This window comes from Mobula birostris, chromosome 14, assembly GCF_030028105.1.
Source record: "Mobula birostris isolate sMobBir1 chromosome 14, sMobBir1.hap1, whole genome shotgun sequence".
Lineage (NCBI taxonomy): Eukaryota > Metazoa > Chordata > Chondrichthyes > Myliobatiformes > Myliobatidae > Mobula > Mobula birostris.
The window spans coordinates 31,299,394-31,323,290 of record NC_092383.1 but is presented as its reverse complement, the minus strand read 5'-3'; the positions used below and the strand labels follow the sequence as shown (position 1 = coordinate 31,323,290).

At 45.5% G+C, this 23,897-nt stretch overlaps 1 protein-coding gene across 4 annotated transcripts in view; it reads left to right on the top strand.

Moving 5' to 3' along the window:
• Nucleotides 1-8,064: 8,064 nt before the first annotated feature.
• The window catches only part of LOC140209475 (uncharacterized), a 32,863-nt gene continuing 17,030 nt past the window's right edge, over nt 8,065-23,897 (top strand). Inside the window, exons 1-4 of one of the 4 annotated variants that reach the window (XM_072277721.1) lie at nt 8,065-9,370; nt 10,072-10,147; nt 11,392-11,705; nt 18,771-18,924. In XM_072277721.1, coding sequence (XP_072133822.1) covers nt 8,503-9,370; nt 10,072-10,147; nt 11,392-11,705; nt 18,771-18,787 — 1,275 coding nt within the window. In that variant the 5' untranslated portion in view covers nt 8,065-8,502 and the 3' untranslated portion in view covers nt 18,788-18,924. Of the gene's footprint in view, nt 10,148-10,840; nt 11,117-11,391; nt 11,706-18,770; nt 18,925-23,897 lie in introns of those variants that run through there. The other 3 variants (XM_072277722.1, XM_072277720.1, XM_072277719.1) reach the window with 3 other exon arrangements.

Here is a 23,897-nt window from a genome sequence, read left to right as displayed (position 1 = left end):
GAGTTTGGTTCAAGAGCCTGAATAGTAATTGTTCCTGAACTTGGTGGTGAAAGTCCTGAAGCTCCCATATCTTCTCCCAGATGGCAGCAGCGAGAAGAGAGCATGTCCTGGGTGGTGGGGGTCCCTGGTGATGGATGCTGCTATCCTGCAACAGCTCTTCATGTAGATGTTCTCAATGGTGGGGAGGGCTTTACTCTTGGTGGACTGAGTTGTATCCACTACTTTTTGTAGTAGTTCCCATTCAGGGGCATTAGTATTTCCATATCAGACCAGTCAATATACTCTCCAGCACATATCTATAGAATTTTGTCTTAAGTTTTAGATGTCATGTTGAATCTTATTAAATTGATCTCTGAATACACACCTGCTGAAGAAGGAAGATTTTGTCAAAGGGAGGGTACTATTTTTTGGAAATTAAATAGGTGAGGGTATAAAGATATAGAAAAACAGCAACAATAAAAGCTGAATTTATCATTCAAATTTGAGTTTGTTTCAGCAAAACAAGAAGGAACAGTGAAGCATGTCTGCCCTCTGCTGGTGAGAAAGGTTCAGTTCTTCCCAGCAGCTTTTTATCAAAGAATCAATAAGGTGGGGCAGAGGTGAATTATGATGGGATTAAATCCAGATTGTTTCTTACTTTTCAAAAGCCAATATATAAAAAAGACATTGCAATAAAATGAAATGGCAATTGCAATAAAATAATAAAAATTAAAGAACTTAACAAATAAAGAGATTTACAGAATTATGTGGCTATAAATTAGGTCAACAAAGAAGCAAAGGGCCAAAGAGTTGAAAACAATATCAAACAAAACTAAATTAACTTATTAAAATGATAAAAGTACAACTCTGAAAGTATTAACACAAGAGATTCTGTAGATGCTGGAAATCCAGAGGAACACACTCAAAATGCTGAAGGAAATCAGCGGCTCAGGCAGCAACTATGGAAAAGAATAAACAGTTGACATTTCGAGCTGAGACCCTACATCAGGATTGGAAAGGAAGGGGGACAATGCCAGAATAAAAAAGGTGGAGAGAGGAGAAGGAGGACAAGCTGGAAGGTGATAGGTGAAGCCAGGTAGGTGGGGGGGGGGGTGAAGTAAGAAGCTGGAAGATGATAGGTGAAAAAAACAATGGGATTTTGAAGAAGGAATTTGGTAGGAGAATGGAACATAGAAGAAAGGGAAGAAGGAGGGGCACCTGGGGGAGGTGATAGGCAGGAGAGGAGAAGAGCTAAGAGGCCAAAGCAGGGTTTAGAAGAAGAGGGAAGGGGGAGGGAAAAATACTGGAAGGAGAAATCGATGTTCATGCTACTGGGTTGGAGGCTACCCAGACGGAATATAAGGTGTTGCTTCTCCACCCTGAGAGTGGCCTCATCATGGCGGTAGAGGAGGCCATGGACCGACATGTCGGAAAAGGAATGGAGATAGAAATTAAAATGGTTGGCCACCAGGAAACTCTGGAAATAAAATCATAAAATGCTGGAAACTCTGAGCAGATCAAACAGCTACCGTAAGGAAAGGATTAGTGAATATTTAAAGGTACAGAAGAATAATTGTCTGATACACTCATGGTTAAAAATTTATGGATACTGTACACTAAATTACCACTTCTTTAGGTACCTCCTGTACTTAATAAAGTGGCCACTGAGTGTACGTGTGTGTCAGGGTCTTCTGCTGCTGTAGCCCATCCACTTCAAGGTTTGACATGTTGTGCATTCAGAAATACTCCTCTACACACCACTGTTGTAATGCATGGTTACTTGAGTTACTGTCATCTTCCTATCGGCTTGAACCAGTCTGGCCATTCTCCGCGCACCTCCTTCAAGGCACCTTCACCCACAGAATCGTTGCTCACTGGATTTTTTTTTTTGTTTTTCGCACCGTTCTCTGTAAACTGCAGAGACTGTTGTGTGTGAAAATCCCAGGAGATCAGCAGTTTCTGAGATAATCAAACCACCCCATCTAGCACTATCAATCATTCCATGGTCAATGTCACTTAGATCACATATCTGATGCTTGGTCTGAACAAAAGCTGAACCTTTTGACCATGCCTGCATGCTTTTATGCATTGAGTTCCTGTCACATGATTGGCTGATTAGATATTTTTTAGATTAGATTATGAGGACACTCAGTCCTTGATTATTGTCATTTAGAAATGTATATATGCATTAAGAAATGATACAATGTTCCTCCAGAATGATATCACAAAAAAAAAGGAGAAACCAAAGACTAACACTGACGAGACCACATAATTATAACATATAGTTACAGCAGTGCAAAGCAATATCATCATTTGATAAAGAGCAGACCACGGGCACGGTGAAAAAAGTCTCAAAGTTCCGATCGACTCCCGTTAGTCCCGATAGCAGGTGACAAAAGGGAGAAACTCTCCCTGCCATAAACCTCCAGGCGCCGACAACTGCCGATGCATTGGAAGCACCAGACCACAGCCGACTCTGAGTCCGTCCGAAAACTTTGAGCCTCCAACCAGCTCCTCCTACACAGCCTCTCCAAGCACTATCCTCCGACTCAGGGCCTTCCCCTCCGGAGATTCTGGATCACACAGTAGCAGCGGCAGCGAAAAAGACATTTCAGAAGTTCCTCCAGATGTTCCTCCGTGCTCTCACGTCTGTCTCCATCAAATCAGGATTGTGCACGGCACCCTACCTGACAGATAAAGATATCATTTCACTGGAGAGGCCGCTGCATTGTATTTGCATTAGCGAGCTGGTGTACAGGTGGATCTAATTAAGTGCCACTGAGCGCATGTGGTGAACCTTTGGATTTCTCAGCCATAGAGTGGTCTGGAGGCTACATTTAAAGTAGAGCTAGATAGATTTTTTGGAAGATCAGGGGATTGAGAGCTATGTGGATCTGGTACAGAGGATTAGGATAGATCAGTCATGATTATATTGAATGGTGGGGGCTGGCCAAGTAGCCTCTCCCATTCCTACTTTCTTGGATTCTTGTGCTCTTGTGTTGCTCATCTTATTCAGAGTAAAAGCTCACTACATTCTGTATTATCTAATCTGAACTGCAGTCAATATTCAAACATAAAGAAATGCAACAAACTCACAAAGACAGAAATAAATAATGTTAAAATATAATTTAATCTAGATGTTAGCTAGGGAACCAAACCCGTCTGTCTACATTGGAATATTAGTCCAAATTCTGATGAAGTGGGATTTGTAACCTTGACTATTAACTCAAAGGCAACAAAAGCAGTCAACGTTGTTTGCAATTTCTTTTCTGAGACTCTCAGACATTGGCTTCCAACAAAACAACATTAAACTTGAGCACTGAAACCAGAATGCCAACTGAAGGCTTGAAATGTGACCCAGTCTGTCTGTAATGCCATGCATGTGGGTGGTAGCCTCCGAGTAACAGGCAGCAGTCAGTGACAAGGTCAGAATGTGGCAGCAGTTGCCTGGAGGAGAGAGCACCTTGTTTTCACAGCATCTTCAAGCATTTGGCAGCACATTGTTTTGTGTTGTATCAGAGACTATTTGAGCCTCCAATGTATAGTTCTTTGTGTTAGAACTTACTGAATGTAAATAGATCAAGGTTCAGTACACAGAGGAACAGGAGGTGAAATGGTGCGTATACTGTAATACTGTGTACTTGTTACAGTTCGCTCCTTTACTGAAACAGTTCTGTGACCCAATCACATTACCATGCTCTTAAATTCCAAAATGATCCTTTCTATTACCATCATGTTCTAACATTTAACCATCTGGTCCCACAACCCTACAATAGCTCAACATCAGCAAATCAAGGAGATGGTGATGGATTTTAGGAAGACTAACCCGCACTTGCCCCTGTTACCACTGATGGTGAGAACATGGATGTGGTGAGGACCTACAAGTACCTGGGGGTGAACCTGGATGACAGACTCGAGAGGAGCACCAGCACAGAGGCTGTGAACAAGAAAGGCCAGAGTTGCCTCTACTTCCTGAGGAGACTGAGGCCCTTTGGAGTATGCAGGCCTCTCCTTCACATGTTCTACCAGTGTGTTGTCGCCAGTATAATCTATGTGGTGGAGTATTGGGGCAATGGCATCAACATGGGTGATGCCAACAGGCTCAATAAACTGATTAGAAAGGCTGGCTCTGTTATAGGAGTCAAACTGGACACACTGGAGACTGTGATGGAAAATCCTGGTAATTTTGGACAATGTTTCTCACCCTCTGCATGCCACATTGGCAGAACAGAGGAGAACTTTTAGTAATAGACTAAGACAACTGTGCTGCTCCAAAGAGCACTATATGGGATCATTCTTACCCTCGGACATTAGGTTCTATAATGAGCCAACCTATAGCCGGGGAAGTGATGACCCCTTCACTCCGTTTAGGCTATTTGAGTTAACTTATTTTTATTCTTTCTTACTTCTCTTCTAATATTTGTATACCTGTGTACTTGTAGTACTACTGTGACACTTTCCTTTGGGATCAATAAAGTGTCTATCTATTTATCCCTCCAGCTTTTCCCTTGTTCTCTTCCCCCTTTGCTACTCTGATCTCAAAACCTACCCCTTGCCCTTTACTATATTCTTTATTGTCTGATTATCATTTCCTTCAGTTTTGCATTTCTGAGGAGTGAATTATTCCTGCCTAATATTTGGTCAAGGACTTCTACCTACCCTTTAGTTTTTTTAAGAGTACTTATGGACAGAATCAGCATCAGGTTTAATATCATCAGCATGTGTCGTGAAATTTCTTACCTTAGCAGCAGCAGTTCAATGCAATACATAGTATAGAAGAAGAAAACATAATAATAATAACAAATGAATAAGTAAATCAATTACAGTATACATATATTGAATAGATTAAAAATTAGGAGGAGGAGTTTAGGAGGAGACAATGGCACCTAACGATGACTCCTTTGCTCGCATCTCTGGAAACAGCTCTATTTCTATCTTTAATATCACTATTTTTCCCTTTCTGGGTTCTTTTGAAGACCCTGACCTGGAGTTACATGCTGACTACAGTTCTTTGCTGGAAAGGGACCTGCTCTCAGGGTTTCAAGACTGGCCATTATTCGGCATGCCAAGGGCACGTCCCAAGAGCTTCGCTTGCCTTCAGACGTCCGAGATTTCGTGGCTGTCGAGACGGGGGGGTTCGGAGGTCGGTGTCTGGCAGGAGATTGGTGTGTCGTGCAAGATGGAAGATCTAAGGCTGTGTGCCAGAGAACCAAGGTCTTTGGGCACAGAGCTCGGGAAAAGCGAAGCAACAGACTTTTAACATCATAAACCAGCGAGTTGTTTGTTATGTCTCCCATCTCACTGTGAAACGGAGACATCACTTTCTCCCTTATTAGGGAGAGAGAGAGCCTGTGGTATGTTGAATACTGGGTGAATAATGTAGTCTTTGGAGTACTGCAAGTCTGAGTCTTTGCTGTTGCTTTGCTCATGCTTGAGTGCTTGGCAGCAGGTTCCAATGCTTCTTTTTGCCAGTGGGGGGAGGGGGGTCATTGCTTGCTGCTGCTTATGTGTAGGAGGGAGGGGAGCTGGGGGTGGGGACTTTGGGGTTCTAACATTTAACTTTCATTCATTCTTTGGGGGCTCTCCTCTGTTTTTGTGGATGGTTGCGAAGAAAAAACATTTCAGGATGTATATTGCATGCATTTCTCTGACATTAAATGTACCTTTGAAACCTTTGAAAAACAGAAATAATATATATTTAAAAAGTGAGGTAGTGTTCACGGGTTCAATGTCCATTTAGGAATTTAATGGCAGAGGGGAAGAAGCTGTTCCTGAATCGCTGAGTGTGTGCCTTCAGGCTTCTGTACCTCCTATCCATTGGTAACAATGAGAAAAAGGCATGCCCTGGGTGCTGGAGGTCCTTAATATGGATGCTGCCTTTCTGAGATACCGTTCCTTGAAGATGTCCTGGGTACTTTGTAGGTTAGTACCCAAGATAGAGCTGACTAAATTTACAACCCTCTGCAGATTCTTTTGGTCCTGTGCAGTAGACCCCCATACCAGACAGTGATATAGCCTGTCAGAATGCTCTCCACGGTACATCTATAAGAAGTTTTTGAGTGTATTTGTTGACATACCAAATCTCTTCAAACTCCATGGGCAGCAATGGGGTGAGGCAGATCCCTCTTAGCATCCAGTCAAGTGTACTGAGAAGTTAATTTGCTCAAATAATGGAACCTAGTAAAACGATGGAATCAGTGGCCCATTTGGTAGAGCTGTTGCCTCACAACACGCAAGCCCTGGGTTCAGTCCTGACCGGTGCTGTCTGTCCATGTGATGTTTGTATGTTCTCCCTGTGACCACGTGGGTTGATTCTGGATGCACCAGTTTCCTCCCATATCCCAAAGACGTCCAGGTTGGTAGGTCAGTTGGCCACTGTATTTGTCCCTAGTTTTAAGTTAACTGGTAGTTTCTGGGCCAACTTGATGAGAATGTGGTGAAATTTTAAAACGGGATTAATTTAGGATTAGTGTAAATGGATTGTTGATGGTCAGCGTGGACTCGATGGGCCAAAGGGCCTAATCCCATTTGGTATCTGTTTACGCCTCAATGAAATACAAATGACAGCACCTTCACCCAACAAAAAGACATAACCAAGGTTCAATTCCCACTGCTGACTGTAAGGAGTTTGTACGTTCTCACCGTTACCCTGTGGGTTTCCTCCGAGTGCTCCAGTTTCCTCCCACAGTCCAAAGACATACTGGTTTGTAGGGTAATTGGTCATTGAAAATTGTCCTGTGATTGGGCTAGGATTAAATCGGAGGTTGCTAGGCGGCGTGGCTCAAAATGCCAGAAGAGCCTATTCCGTGCTTTATCTCAATAAATAAAATAAAATTTTTTAAATATATTGATTTCGCATTTCTCCAGAGAAATAAATTTAACAGAAAATCATAACATATAATTTATCACTTTTGTTCCAGCATTGTTTAATTTCTCTGTCCTTTGGTTTACAGAGGAATTGACTCATCTCCTATTCTCTGACTATCTGTTTGTCACTGTCCTGACCATTAATTCCTCCCTTTTCCCTGTGTTCTCCTGGGCACCTTGATGGCGGCACCTGATTCTCATCTAAACCTGCAGCATAAATACCCCGGCTTTGCATCCATTCATCGCCAGATTGTTGTTTCTGCCAGTGTGGTAATTCATGTTCCCGGCCACTTAGGATTATGTATTCTAAGTTTCATTTCAGTACTGTGGTTTGCCTGGGTTAACTCTGTCTCTCCGTGTCAAGACTAGTATTGCCTGCTGCCTGCTGCCTGCCTCCTGTTTGCCGTTCAGCTTTAGCAACGCTCCACTTCAAGGTAAGTGTTGCCTGCCGCCTGCCTTTCTGCTCAGCCTCGTTCGCTCCTCGGCCTTCCCTGCAACCGTTAATAAACACTCTTTAGATTACTCTACCTCCGTGTCAGTGTCCTGCCTTTGGGTTCACCTGTTCCACTCAACTGAACGATCTGGCCCAGCATGAACCCAGCGGACACAAACACCATCCAACAAGCCCTCGCCAGCCAGGCTTCCCTACTGGGACAGCACGACCGACTTCTCCGGGCGCTCATGGAGAACCTCTGTTCCCTGTCTGCTCACGTCACACAGATCGGTAAACAGGTGGACCGTGTCTCCACTCATCTCACTCAACCCACACCTGGAACCCACCCTAGCCAGCCCAGACAGCCTGTAGCGGCAACGCCCCATGCGTCCCAGAGAGCCTCACGTACCAGAGCCAGAGCACTACGATGGAGACCTGGGGAAGTGCTGGGGTTTCCTCCTTCAATGCTCCCTGATGTTTGAGCAGCAGCTGTCGACTGACTCCACAGATAAGTCTAAAGTTGCTTATGTCATGGGGTTGCTAAGAGGGAACGCATTAGTGTGGGCCACAGCAGTTTGAGACAACCAACATGATATCTACTCCTTTTTCGCCGGTTTCATTGCGGAGATGAGAAAAGTCTTCAACCACCCAGTCCGGGGTAAAGACGCCGCTAAGCACCTATTCATTCTCCACCAGGGCTCCCGCAGTTTCGCTGAATATTCAGTGGAGTTCCGGACATCAGCAGCCGACTCAGGGTGGAACGATGAGTCACTCCAGGGGGTTTTCTGAATGGACAGCGGCCTGATGAAGGTCGAGTTGACGGCTAGAGACAAGTCCGACCGCCTGGATTCCCTGATCTCCCCGGCCACCAGGTTGGACAATCACCCCCGGGAGCGCCGTAGAGAGAGAACTGGTCGTCCACCACCTTTGACCACTTCTCGGCTCTCTTTACTGCCTCCTGCCAGAACAAGCCTCTCTCGCCCTCCGGCACCCCGAGTAGCTCCCAGCCCTGCCGCTTCGCCCACCCCGGGAGAGGAACCCACGCTGCTGTGGCGGACCCGCCTTTCTCCCGCTGAACGCTTCCGGAGAATGAGAGCGGGCGAGTGTCAATCCGGCCACTTCCTTGCCACCCGTCCCCTTCGGCCAAAAAGGTTGGGGGCTCACCAGTAGCAGTGGAGACCCTGGTGAGCCAGACAGCCGTCTCTTTCATTCCCCGACCCCGAATGCAGCCTCAGGCCACTCTGTGTCATAACCAACAGTCCTTGCCTCTGTTAGCACTAGTGGACTCCGGCGCAGATGGAAACTTCCTGGACAAAAGCCTAGCCCTCCAAGCTGATAATTCCCGTGAGCCTCTGTGTACCCCACTGGACGTCAATGCGCTAGACGGTAGACTCCTGGCCCGAGCCACGCACTGCACGGAGCCCCTGCTTCTCCTTCTCTCCGGAAACCATCGGGAACAGATACGGTTCAATCTAATCTCCTGTCCTCGGGCCCCTTTAGTTCTCGGCCACCCGTGGCTAAGCCGACGTAACTTTCACATCAACTGGTCCACCAGGAAGATAGTCAGCTGGAGCTCGTTCTGCCGTCCCTCTTGCCAGCAATCAGACCTTCCCCCTGGGTCCTCATTACCCACCAGTCGGCTGTTTAGGCTGTCCCGTCCAGAAAGCATGCAAACAAAGTCCAAAGATAAAGCACAAGGTGGCGAGAAAGGATCTGAAGAGGGTAATTTTGAAACAACTCAGTCATATTCTAAGGATAAAGTGCCAGATTTGCTTTGTAATGAGAAATTAGAAGAAAAATCTGAAAATACATTCTCTAAGTCAAGTGAAAAGTTTGAAAATGATCAGTCTAATAATGAAGGAACTGATATAGAAAATTCCCAGTTGCATTTAAAAGAAAGCAGACTGGATACTGAGGAAATCGCACACGCTTCTCCAGGAAACATGGTGCAAATTGAAAATTTGATAAAATCTGAAGACAAATTAGAGGAGAAATTGGATGTCGTGAATGAACCTTTTGAATCCATACCAGTTCAAACACAAGAGAAGGAAAGTCCAACACAATCGCTAGAAAAGACGACAAAGGTTGAAGGTAAAGCAAGAAACCTGACCAGTGGTGTAAGTAGCCAGAATAAACCAGCCACTCGTGCAGCTAAGAAAGTAAGCAGTCCTGAGCATTTGTCAGTAAATAAGCAAGAAAAGCATTCACTGTCTTCCACGAAAGAGAAACCAACAACTGATTTAAAGTCGGGAAAATCTGCAGCACCAGTATCAGTTACAAGATCAAGAAATCAACCATCTCCTGTGACTAAAAGGGGTGTGAAAGAGAAGCAAGTCCAGAACGCAAAAGACAACAACAAAAAACTCAAGCTACCCAGACCCATGCGCATTCATCCCACGTTCCACGTCTCCCACCTGAAACCTGCATCTGTCAGCCCATTGTGCCCTCCTGCCGAACCCCCTCCACCCGCCTGGGTTGTCGACAATCCGGGCAAGCCTGGTGGTTTGCCTGGAGGCTCCCGTTGAGGGGAGGACACTGTCACGGTCCCGACCGTTAATTCCTCATATTCTCCTGATTCCCTTTTCTCCGTGTTCTCCCGGGCGCCTTGATTGCGACACCTGATTCTCATCTAAACCTGCTGCATAAGTACCCCGGCTTTGCATTCACTCATCACCAGATCATTGTTTCAGCCAGTGTGGTAATTCACGTTCCTGGCCGCTTAGGATTGTGTATTCTAAGTTTTGTTTCAGTACTGTGGTCTGCCTGTGTTAACTCTGTCTCTCCGTGTCAAGGTAAATATTGCCTGCCACCTGCCGTTCTGTTCGTCCTTCTGTTTGCCATTCAGCTGCAGCAACGCTCTGTGTCAAGGTAAGTATTGCCTGCCGCCTGCCTTTCTGTTCATTCTCCTGTTTGCCGTTCAGATCTAGCAAGGCTCCACGTCAAGATAGGGATTGCCTTTCCGTTCATTCTCCTGTTTGCCGTTCTGCTCAGCCTCGCTCACTCCCCGGCCTTCCCTGCAACCGTTAATAAGCACTCTTTAGATTACCCTACCTCCGTGTCAGTGTCCTGCATTTGGGTTCACCCGTTCCACTCAACACTGTTACTTTTAGGCTGCTTAAAGCTTTTCATCAGGTGCTGATGGGAATGTAAACACACCTTCCTGCTCCACAAATACCTGCCTTAAAGCTGATGATCACACAAGGTTTTGCCTATATTACTAACCACGGGGATAATTTTCTCTGGAATGAAAGCATTAAGTTTTCAATAAAAAGTTGTGACACCTGAGGGCAGGAATTGGGGTGAGATGGTTGCAGCATTGAAGTTCAGATCTCAGATGTCGAGTTGTAATCAGATGCCTTTTTACTTTCCTGTTCCTGGTTTGATAGGCTTCCACCATTATCCAAGCCCCATGACATCACTGGTAGATTATTCACCTGCCATGAGTCCAGAGGGGAATATTGAATATTGTAAAAACAGGCCAAACAGTAATGCAGTGAGTAGAGTTGTTGCTTCACAGTTCAAGTGACCCAGGTTCAACTTTGACATCTGATTGTTCTGTAGGAGTTTGCATGTTCTCCCTTGTGACCGTGTGGATTCCTCCTGGGTGCTTCAGTTTCCTCCTTCATCTCAAAGTCTTGTGGAGAGAATAAAATGGGATTGGAGCACCATGACTGTAAATGGCACTTGACGGTTAGTGTGGACTCGATGGGCTGAAGAGTCTGCTGTACACTGTATAACTCTATGACAATTGCGAGTAACATGCACTGAATCTCAAATAAAACATCCTGATGTATTTCACAATGACATTATCAAACAGAACTTGAGACCAAGTCTGACAGGGGGTTCAGGAGCTTAGGATCTATACAGCTTGTGCCACACTCAATAATTCGTGGCTGTGGACTCACTTTCATGAACTTCAGTTCTGAATGTTATTTATTTACTGTTATTGTTTGTACTGTTTGATTTTTCTGCACATTGGGTGTTTGATGGTCTTTTTAATAGGTTTCTTTGTTTTGTGGCTGCCTGTAAGGAGACAAATCTTAAGGTTGTATGTAGTATACCTACTTTGATAATAAATGTGCTTTGAACTTTGAACTTTGAATTACTTCTAGGGGATGCAAGAGGCAAGTAAAAACGGAGAGCAGAGATCAAAGGGATAGAGAGGTGGAGGAGGTTTCTGAGATGTGGGAGCGTGAGTCATTGAAGGTTGGAAAACCAAGCCAAGAGCACCTCTGGGGAGCAACCATATTCCCCAAGATAGATCGATGCAATGTTTACAACCTTGTTCACGTCCGAGAAGAGGACAAGTGGAAGACAGCATTCAACACCACCACTGGCCACTTGATGCCATTTGGTCTGGCCAACCACCACTCCACCCAAACTGCTTTTATGGCCCTGGTCAAGAATGTGCTCCTGGATATGTTGAGTAAGTGTTTTTTTTATGTATTTGGACCACATTCTTATCTATGTTCACTCTCGCCAGGAACACATCCACCATGCCTGGAGGGTTCTCAGACAGCTCCTCGAGGACAAACTTTATGCCAAGCCAGAGAAGTGTGAGTTCCAGAAGAAGACGGAGTCGTGCTTGAGCTACATGCTCACCCCTTCCAGTGTTCAAATGGACCACTGCAAAGTTTAGGCAGTCACAGACTGGCCCAAACCATCTATGGTCAAACAGGTGTGGTGCTTCATGGGGTTTGCAAACTTTTATCACCGCTTCATCGGAAACATCAGTTCCATCAAGGTTCCCATAAATACACTCACCAAGAGATCTCTGCAGAATTCCTACGAACAAGTGAAACAGACCAATCATTCTCAGAGATAAAGCGATGACTCTCCGCTGCACAAGTGCTGCAACATCCAGACCCATCCCATCCATTCACTGTCAAGGTTGATCCAGCAGATGTCAGCATTGGCGTTGTACTCTCCCAGAGCGCTTCTGCTGATAATTGTCTGCCCCTTGGGCTTTTCTTTCCCATCACTTGACTCTTGCAGAACCTTTGATTGTCAAGGAGGTGCTGGAGGCAATACAGGCTGCAGGAGCAGAGAATCTCTTTTCAGTATGGACAGAGCAGAAGAACCTCTCCTACATTTGTAAAGAGATTCTACTCCCTTCAAGCCCATTGGGCTTTCTTATTCACTCAGTTTAATTTCACCCTCACCTACCATCCTGGCAGCAAGAATACCTAGGCCAATGCTCCCTCCTGCCCATTTTGACATCTTGGAGGACAATGCCAATCCAGACTCCATCCTTCTTCATTTGTGCAAAGCTGTTTTGGTAATTTGGGAAACAGAAAAAGAGATGAAGGCTGCCCAACATTTGGATCCAGACCTGAATGAGGGAACTCCCAACCAGCTCTTTATCCCTGCAATTGGAATGGGATCACTCAGATTGACCAGTCTGGTTGACCAGCCAGCAATTCAATGGACCCTGGAATTTATAGATACGATTTTGGTGGCTGTCTATGTCCCAGGATGTCCACAATGTCTCCTCTGCCTGTCCCACTTGTGCCCAGAACAACATGTCACGTCAACACCCTGCTGGTCTGGTCTGTCCACTGCCTGTACCTCACTGCCCACAAGTCCCACCTCTCGGTGGAGTTCATCACTGGTCTGCCTCCATTTGATATGAACACTACTATTCTGGTAGTTGTGGAATCGATCTCCAAAGCAGCTCACTTTATTGCCTTCCCCAAGCTCCCATCAGCTCGGGAAACTGTCACCCTCATCACTTAGCACATGTTATTGAAGACCATAGTTCCCGTCACATTTTTGGAAGGCTTTCTGTTCTCTTTTGGGAGCTATTGCCAGCCTCTCATCAGATTTCCACCACCAATCTAAAGGCCAGATTGAGAGAGTGAATCAGGAGCTGGAGACAACAATGCGCTCCCTTATCTCTTCCAACCCTACAACCTGGAGCTCCCTGCTGGTTTGGGCAGAGATTGACCATGAAAGCTTCCGGTCATCCTCCACTGGCATGTCCCCTTATGAATACCCAAAGGGAATCCTGCCACTGCTCTGCCCTGAACACGAGATTGATGCGGGAGTTCCTGTTTCTGAACAGTTGGTCCAACACTACAAGAGCACATGAAGACAAGCCAGGGCTTCTCCGCTGTGCAATCAGAAACAGCTCCGCTGACAGATGAGGCTTCTCAGGCTAGGGGAAGAGGTCTGGCTGGCACCTAGAGATCTTCCTTTGAGAGAAGAGAGTCACAAGTTGACCCCACACTACAAAGGACCATTCACAGAGAAGAAGGCTACCAGGAGAGCTAATCAGTTCCCCTCTACCACCACTCTGCTCCGTCTAGCGGAATTAGTCCTTACTCTTAATAATTTCTCCTTTGGCTCCTCCCACTTCCTCCAAACTAAAGATGTAGCTATGGGCACCCGTATGGGTCCCAGCTATGCCTGCCTTTTTGTTGGCTTTGTGGAACAATCTATGTTCCGTGCCTATTCTGGTATCTGTCCCCCACTTTTCCTTCGCTACATCGATGACTGCATTGGCGCTGCTTCCTGCATGCATGCAGAGCTCGTTGACTTTATTAACTTTGCCTCCAACTTTCACCCTGCTCTCTAGTTTACCTGGTCCATTTCCGACACCTCCCTTCCCTTTCTAGATCTTTCTAGATCTTTCTGTCTCTGTCTCTGGAGACAGCTTATCCACTGATATCTACTATAAGCCTACTGACTCTCACAGCTATCTGGACTATTCCTCTTCTCACCCTGTCTCTTGCAAAAACGCCATCCCCTTCTCGCAATTCCTCCGTCTCCGCCGCATCTGCTCTCAGGATGAGGCTTTTCATTCTAGGACGAGGGAGATGTCCTCCTTTTTTAAAGAAAGGGGCTTCCCTTCCTCCACTATCAACTCTGCTCTTAAACGCATCTCCCCCATTTCACGTACATCTGCTCTCACTCCATCCTCCCGCCACCCCACTAGGAATAGGGTTCCCCTGGTCCTCACCTACCACCCCACCAGCCTCCGGGTCCAACATATTATTCTCCGTAACTTCCGCCACCTCCAACGGGATCCCACCACTAAACACATCTTTTCCTCCCCCCCTCTCTCTGCATTCCGCAGAGATCACTCCCTACTCAACTCCCTTGTCCATTCGTCCCCCCCATCCCTCCCCACTGATCTCCCTCCTGGCACTTATCCGTGTAAGCGAAACAAGTGCTACACATGCCCTTACACTTCCTCCCCCACTACCATTCAGGGCCCCAGACAGTCCTTCCAGGTGAGGCAACACTTCACCTGTGAGTTGGATGGGGTGATATACTGCGTCCGGTGCTCCCGATGTGGCCTCTTATATATTGGCGAGACCCGACGCAGACTGGGAGACCGCTTTGCTGAACACCTACGCTCTGTCCGCCAGAGAAAGCAGGATCTCCCAGTGGCCACACATTTTAATTCCACATCCCATTCCCATTCTAACATGTCTATCCACGGCCTCCTCTACTGTAAAGATGAAGCCACACTCAGGTTGGAGGAACAACACCTTATATTCCGTCTGGGTAGCCTCCAACCTGATGGCATGAACATCGACTTCTCTAACTTCCGCTAATGCCCCACCTCCTCCTCGTACCCCATCTGTTACTTATTTTTATACACACATTCTTTCTCTCACTCTCCTTTTTCTCCCTCTGTCCCTCTCACTATACCCCTTGCCCATCCTCTGGGTTCCCCCCTCCCCAGTCTTTCTTCCCGGACTTCCTGTCCCATGATCCTCTCGTATCCCTTTTGCCTATCACCTGTCCAGCTCTTGGCTCCATCCCTCCCCCTCCTGTCTTCTCCTATCATTTTGGATCTCCCCCTCCCCCTCCAACTTTCAAATCTCTTACTAATTCTTCCTTCAGTTAGTCCTGACGAAGGGTCTCGGCCTGAAACATCGACTGCACCTCTTCCTAGAGATGCTGCCTGGCCTGCTGCGTTCACCAGCAACTTTCATGTGTGTTACCAAGAGAGCTATAGACTGCACCTACCATCATCTATGTAGATTCACTCAGTTTTCCATGTTTCCCACCTCAAGCTGGCAACTCCCTGCACCGTTGCTCCAGTCAACCCCCACCACCCCACTTAGTGGATGTGTCCCTGGTATATTCTGTGCGATGCCTCCAGGCATCTCATTGGTGCGAGGCAGGGTGCAGAACCTCTTGCACTGTGAGCTGTATGGCTCAGATGAATGTTCTTGACTTCTAACCCACAGACAAGTCACTCTTCTGGGACTTCCAGAGGGCATATATATCTGGCACCTCAGGAGCTGAGCCTTGGGAGTGGGACCACGTCACAACCACGGAGAATGGGCGCCCCACAGACAGGCTGCTGAAGGGGGTTTGTAATCATGCTTGTGCAAGTGCACATTCTAGCCAATCAGGACTTTTAGGTGGTTGTATTTAACTCCCTTCTTTTCATTTCAGTCTTGTCAAGTCTTGACTGAAGCACAGCAATGACAATGCTCCCTGTTTGCTTTAGTCCACATTCCAGGAAGGAACATTACAATTTAGATTGACGCTGTAAAGGCGTGATATTAATTCAGTATTAAGTTACTGCTTCCAAGCCACAGTGACGGCGTTAGATATTAGTTTGCGGCCCTGTCGGCCTAGAGCTGTCTATTTTTCTTTTGTTCTGTACAGTTCTTATGAAAACTCAGTGAACTGTTCATTCCGCTTCAGTGTCTCTCCCCCTGCATTTGGGCCAACACCAACCACCGTGTCACCTATAGCCCTGCTGATCCTTATCAACAGGTGAAAGCCTCATCCATGTCTTTGATACTTGTACACTTGACATCCAATACAATCCAGAGCCCAACTTCCACAATCTCTACATCTAAAGGTAGAGAAGAAAATAGGATAGAATGCCCCACATTAAATGACTACGATTCTTTGCGGGAATGAGACCCGCTCTCGGGGTTCCACAATCGGCCGCTATTCGGCATGCCGAAGTCGCGGCCTGGCCAGTATGATATGGGGAGCAAGATGTTGCTCATGCAGCAGACTCCCCCTCCCATACAGCTGATGAATCCAATGGAACAGAGGTCGACACAGTTTGGCACCAGTGGTGTTGCACAAGTTGCCAAGTCAACCTTGAATTCAATGTCGGACTGACTTAGGACTCCAGCTCTGGATTTTTCCTTGTGATTTACTCCCAAAGTCTTCCCCATGGGTGGGTATAGCCAAAGTATGGAGAGTCCAACATGTTACATTGATTGGGAAGCCACAATGGAAAACCTTCTAAAATTTTAATATTATTGTTGTGGGGGTGGTATACAATGGCTCTCTGAGCAGCCATTGAAGAAACAGATTGAATGTTGCAAGATATCAGACACAATAATAAATAAATTGGAGGTATTACTTCAGTGCTAGCCAGAGATTTTCATTGTCAAACACTGTCAGTAGTTCCAGAACACATCACAGAATGCTGAAGAACTCAGCAGATCAGGCAGTATCTATAGATGGAAACAAACAGTCAACGTTTTGAGCCAATAGCCTTCCCAGGCCTTATGTCTATGTTAGTAGTTCCTCAAGGAGTCACAACACTATTTGAATAACCAATGTTTGTGTGAAAGCACAATTTTAGAACCAAAAAGTAATACAGAGTGAAGACTTTCTTCCAACATTTCCTAGACATACTCAACATTACAAATCGATTGACAGTAAGACTGACATTGTTCAGGCTGTATACTTTCTGTAGAATTGTTAAACTCTGCCACCACCCGGTGCACCATTACATTATCTTGAGGAAGAAGGAGCTCCAGTCATGCGATGGAAATTGGATCCATCAATACTATGCAATGCTTGGGTTGAGTTGTTCTCCACTCTTGACGATTTACTTGCAAATGGTTCATCACCATGGAGACATCATCAGTGCGCTGCTGATTGTGGTCTGTCCTGCAAAATACACTTTTTTATACAAACGTTTGTACATTTCAATCAGCTGATTGAACATAATTTCAGAAGCACAGTTGTGATGTGGTGAGGAAATCTCGTTGCTGATTGGTTGTGTGGAGAACCTCAAACATTGTGGTCTGGGATTTTGCCTGCACCAGCTCATAAATAAGATTAACGTCAATGTGTTTGTTTACGGAATTGGAGAAAACCATGCTTCTGGGAATTTTCTTGATCTCCTTGGTAGAGACTAGGAAGAGTTGGTCATGCTGCTTTATAGCCTGTTGATCTTCATGGATACTTGTGGATAGTTTTCTCCCAGCTTAGCGACATAATATTTGCTGCAGTCCCCGCATTGGATTTTGTGACCACATTGGTCTTGTCCAATAACTTGGTTTGTACACTACCCATGAAGGTTGAGAGGGGCACAAATTCGACTGGGCATCAGTGAAAGTCATGGCACAAGCAAACACATGGCATGCAAGAGAATTCTTTGAAGCGTGGTTTTCCGTGAACAAGCTCGTAAACCAACTCCAGACCACAACGCACAAAGTTCACCACACAGCCAATCAGCAACGAGATTTCTTCCCCACATCACAACTGAGTTTCCGAAATGACATCCAGTCAGCTGATTGAGAAGTATATAAAGGCCAAGCATTCAGACGACACACCACAATCAACAGCGCACTCACAATGTCTCCTCGCATAGTAATGAAATGTTTGCAAGTACATTGCCAAGATCAGAGAACAGCTCAACCCAACCATCAACCACCCGAGCAACACGTCTTTGGAATTATTTCATTACTATTCAATGGCACATGATTAGGCTTTCAGATGTTACTACTACATGTGGGCACGTGGCCAAGTGGTTAAGGCATTGGACTAGCTACCTGAAGGTCGTGAGTTCGAGCCCCAGCTGAGGGAACCTGTTGTGTCCTAGAGCAAGGCACTTAATCACACATTACTCTGTGACGACAGTGCCAAGCTGTATGGGTCCTAATGCCCTTCGCTTAGACAACATTGGTGTCGTGGAGAGGGGAGACTTGCAGCATGGGCAACTGCTGGTCTTCCATACAACCTTGCCCAAGCCTGCGCCCTGGAGAATGAAGACTTTCCAGGTGCAGGTCCATGGTCTCGCAAGACTAATGGATGCCTTTATTACTACATGTAATTGAGGCTGCACTAATGACTGGTAGTACTGTTTGGGAAAATATCTTCACTTGAATGCCAGTTGTCTCATCTAATTTACCTTTTCAATTCAAGTGACTTCCATTCCTTGTTCAACTTAGTTTTTCCATGAGCATTAATAAAGCGCAAGGTCAATCACTAAAAGCTGTTGGCATTAATCTCAAAACGCAATGCTACTCCCATGGTCAGGTATACAGCATATTGGTTGCTCCGGAGTTGAAGATAAAAATAAGCTGTATGAGTTTACACTGGGTTTGAATGAAAGAAATATGATGTATTCGGAAGTACTTCAACATAGGTGCGAACTACTTTAAGGGAAGTATATTCTGATAAGATGGCAAAGTGTTCGATTGCACCATCTTCTTTGGGGTCAACCAAAGGTGTTATTGTCCTTTTTAAACACATTTTTTACAATCACCAGATCCTGCTGGACACTAAGAACTTAAAATACTTCAGGTCTACACCACCAGCAAGCTGCTCATTGGCAGAGTAACTGAAGGAGCCAGACGCTGCGGATCGTGCTGCTGTCTGCGACAGAGAGAAGTCGGTGCACGAAGATGGTGTGCAGTCTAACAGTGAGTGGTCATCCTAGTTGCTCGTCATGTAATCACAAGACCCTGTTGGTTGCTGTTGAAGTGGAATGCTGCAACTCTGATTCAATGACTTATTGACGGATAGCGGGGTGGATGGTGGGGGAGCTGCACGGCCTCAGTCATAGTGAGGAGTCGGTCTCAAGCCGTGGTGTCGCCTGTTTACAGCTGCCCAGGAGACAGGCACCAGAGTCGGTGCTCTCCACCAGAAGCAGTGTGGTGCAACATGCAAACTGGAGTCGGTGCTGCCCACCAACACCGCTCCGTTTGGCTGGGTATTCATGTAACGTAATTAAACCACATATTTTAACTGCTTAACTATATTGTTCATGGAATATATATTTGTTAGATTGCATTTCACTTGCAAGGAGTGTTATAAAGTCCATTTCCATGGAAATAAATACAAGTATCAGGATTGGCAGCATAATGACTCAAGCAATGGCAAGCGTTGCAGCTAGTTGTTTAATAAAAACCAAAGAGATTAGAAGCAGGATTCAGCCACGTGGTCCCTCAAGTCTACTCCACCAGTCAACACGAAGATGGCTGATGAACTGCATTGGATGGTGGGCAGTACGTTGATTGGAGAGATGTAGTCAGGACAGCATAGAAAATGAATGTGGATTTGGGATTTAATGACATATTAAATAACTTTGGAGAGCAATGAGGCTGAAAATGGAGTAGGTTACTGAGATAAAACAAATACCTGTGGGTATATTTTAGGTCATGACAATGGATTTGAAAAAGAGAAGGTGAGTCCCTGAAGGGAGAAAATCACTAACACTATCACCTAACATATTCAATTACTGCCCATTACGCCTGCTGGCGTTTAGAGCAGCAATGAAGGTCCTCCATCTCTATCTGTCCTTGGCCACTCAGATGTAGAAGGATTCATCTTTGCTGTTTCCGTAATGATTTTGTTTTACCAGTCGGGGTTGTTAGCCCTGAGCTGAACCCCTGAACCTGGAGGACTGGTGGACCACTCTTCTTGTCCGACCTCTACCCTTTGACCTGTTTGGCATGAGTGACCCTACTGAGAGCCAAAGCATAAAGCCCTGACTCCAGCTAATATAGTTCTCTGGGTCATTAAGGCACACAAGCCTCCAAACCACAACAAGGTTGTGGTCCTCCGGGCCGCCTAGGGAGTTCACAGCTGTTATCATCACAGCGGTGTACATTCCACCGCAGGCTGATACTGACCTGGCTCTCAAGGAACCGTACAAGACCATCAACATGCTGGAGACTGCACACCCAGAGGCTGCCTTAATTGTTGTCGGGGACTTCAATCGAGCGTCGCTGATGAAAGTCTCTCTGAAGTTTTGTCAGCACATCCAGGTGAGCACTCGTGGAGATAACACACTTGACCACTATTACACTCCGTTCCACAACACTTACAAAGCTCTCCTTCGCCCAGCTTTTGGAAAATCAGATCACTCTTCGATCCTGCTTTTGCTGACATACAGGCAGAAGCTGCAGCAAGAGACGACCATAGTTAAAACCGTCCACTGTTGGTCCGACCAGTCGGCTTCCACGCTGCAGGACTGCTTTGATGATGTCGACTGGAATGTCTTCCATGATGAGGATGTCTCCGACTTCACGGAGGGAATCACGTGCTTCATCCGGAAGTGCATCAACGATATTGTCCCCCAGAAACTGGTCAGTCTTCTCGAACCAGAAACCCTGGATCAATAGTTCAGTGTGAGCAGCACTTCCAGCACGACATTGAGCTTACATTGTTGGCAATCAGCAGGAGCTCACGAAAAGCAGCTATGATCTGCGCAAAGCTATCAAGGCTGCAGAACAACAATATAGGGACAAGACTGAGTCAGGATTCACAACGAATAGCACACGTGACTTGTGGCGAGGGCTGCATACCATCGCAGACCTCAAAGCCAAACGTGTGGAGCCACCAACATCGCGGCCTCTCTCCCTGATGAGCTCAATGGCTTTTATGCTCAGTTCGATATCACTAACTCTGAGCCTCCGAGGAAAGCCACCGCTACAACCTGCAACCTGTTCATCTCTGAGGCTGAGGTACGCAGATGTTTCTAATGAGTGGACAGTCGCAAGGCTGCGGGACTGGACAGCACCCCAGGGTGGGGACTCAGGATGTGCACGGTGCAAATGGCAAGTATGCTTACAGACATTTTTAACCTCTCCCTCCCCCAGTGTAGAGTGCCTTCCTGCTTCAAAACATCCACCATGTCCCTGTACCAAAAAAGACCCAGGTAACATGTCTGAACGACTGACGTTCTGTCACACTCACCTCAATAATAAGCAAATGCTTTGAGAGGCTTGTCAAGGATTACATCTGCAGCTTGCTACCACCCAAACTGAATCCCCTACAATTCGCCTACTGACACAACCGATCGACAGATGACACAGTAACCACTGCTCTACACACCGTCCTTACACATCTGGAGAAGGATGCTTATGTGAGAATGCTGTTCTTGGACTACAGTTCAGCATTCAACACCATAGTTCCATCCAGGTTCGACGAGAAGCTCAGAGACCTTGGCCTTGACCCTGCCTTGGGCAGCTAGATCCTGGACTTCCTGTCAGATTGCAGTTTGTAAGAGTGGGCTTCCTCACCTGCAACCCTCTGACTCTCAATACAGGAGCCCCTCAGGGCTGCGTACTGAGTCCCCTCCTTTATTCCCTGTGTACCCATGACTGTATCGCCACCCACAGCTCCAATCTGCTAATTAAATTTGCTGACGACACTACATTGATTGGTCTTATCTCAAACAATATCGAGGTGGCCTACAGGGAAGAAAAAATCTCTCTGACACAGTGGTGTTAAAAAAACAGGCTCTCCCTCAATGTTGCAAAAACAAAGGAGCTGGTTGTGGATTACAGGAGGAATGGAGACAGGCTAACTCCTATTGATATCAATGGATCTGGGGTTGAGAGGGTAAACAGCTTCAAGTTCCTCGGCATCCACATACCGAGGGCCTCACATGGTCTGTACACACCAGCTATGTGGTGAAAAAGACACAACAGCGCCTCTTTCACCTCAGACAGTTGAGGAAATTTGGTATGGGCTCCCAAATCCTCAGAACTTTCTACAGGGGCACAACTGAGAGCATCCTGACTGGCTGTATCACTGGCTGGTATGGGAACTGTACCTCCCTTATTCGCAGGACTCTGCAGAGGGTGGTGCGGACAGCCCAGCGCATCTGTAGTTGTGAACTTCTCATGATTCAGGACATTCACAAGGACAGTTGTGTAAAAAGGGCCCATAGGATCATCGGGGACCCAGGTTATCCCAACCACAATCTGTTCCAGCTGCTACCATCCAGGAAGCGGACCACAGCATAAAAGCCAGGACCAATATGCTCCAGGACAACTTCTTCCACCAGGCCATCAGACTGATGAACTCACGCTGATTTGAGTGTGCTCTATATTACATTGACTGTTCTATTTATTATAAATTACTATGATTGCACATTGCACATTTAGATGGAGACGTAACGTAAAGATTTTTACTCCTCATGTACGTTAAGGATGTAAGAAGTAAAGTCAATTCAATTCTATTCAATTCAATTTGGCATGGTTTTAGGGTGCTTGGAAGTAGCTACAGACGAGATGTCAGGGGTAAGTTTTTTACGCAGAGAGTGGTGAGTGTGTGGAATGGGCTGCCGGCGGCAGCGATGGAGGCGGATATGATAGGGTCTTTTAAGTGACTCCTGGATAGGTACATGGAGCTTAGAAAAATAGAGGGCTATGGGTAACCCTAGGTAATTTCTAAGGTAAGGACATGTTTGGCACAGTTTTGTGGGCCGAAGGGCCTGTATGGTGCTGTAGGTTTTCTGTGTTTCTATGTTTCTAATTCAATTCTCTTGGAGGACCTAACATACAGACTAGGAAAAAATGTTTGTGAAATGTAATGAAATACATAAATGACATTTGGTTCTTTCTTGTTTTATTAGTTATACTGCGTCAAAACCACAGCAACTAAAGATTAGTTTACTTGATCTTTTACTGTGGCTGTGACTAATACTTATGAAACTTCTTTTTAATCTGATTGTTAAAACACTATAAAATTGTCAACTGTCATTAAACAAAGTTATGCATTGATAGTACCGATAGTTTATGGGCACAATTAAAGATTACAAGATGAGATAGTTGTGTTGTGGCTGAATCACACTTGCATTGAGCTAAAAGATGTCCCACTATTTCCACTTTGCCCTCCACCGCTACAGACCAGAAGAACATGTTGGGGAAAGGAATTTGTTCTGACCTCTAAAATGAATTTGACACAATGTTTAGGAAACTCCTGCTGTTTAATCTAAACCAAAACAGACTTTGCGGCTTATAAGAACAAGCTGACCACACTCTTGGTTAGTGCTGTCTGTTTTGAGAGGCTGTGAATTTCTATCACCTATCAAAGATATGAGCAGTAGTCGATCAGAAGTTATAGAGCATTTCCAGTTGAAATGCTATGTAACTTCTGAATTGGAACCAAAATAGGTTAATTATAGGTATTGCTCTAAGTTAAAGGAGGTCCATGAGATTGATTAAAAAGAAATAGAAGCTGTTTCTATTTAATGATAAATGTAGCATGATTAAGAAAACAATGGTTTTGAAAACTCACTTCCTGACCAGTAAAGGAAACCCATCAGCCAGTACGTTCATGTATAAATTATACAGTAGATTTTTTAAAAAACCTATTGCTTTGTTAATTATTGTTCAGCTTACATTTATTTTTATTAACAAAAGATTGTTACGCTTCAAACTTGTTTAATAAGATAGGAATCGCTGTCAAAATGAAGCAGTGGAATAAATTATAATTCTTTTAATCATTTCATGAAACCATAAGTTATGTTGATATTTGTATACTTCTGTCAATTTTTTTCCATATTGCTATATCTGTAAAGGTTGATTTGATTGAAGGTCATGAGACTATCAAGGATATGAATTCCAATGCTAGAAAAACTGTCTTGAAACATTCGTTGTCA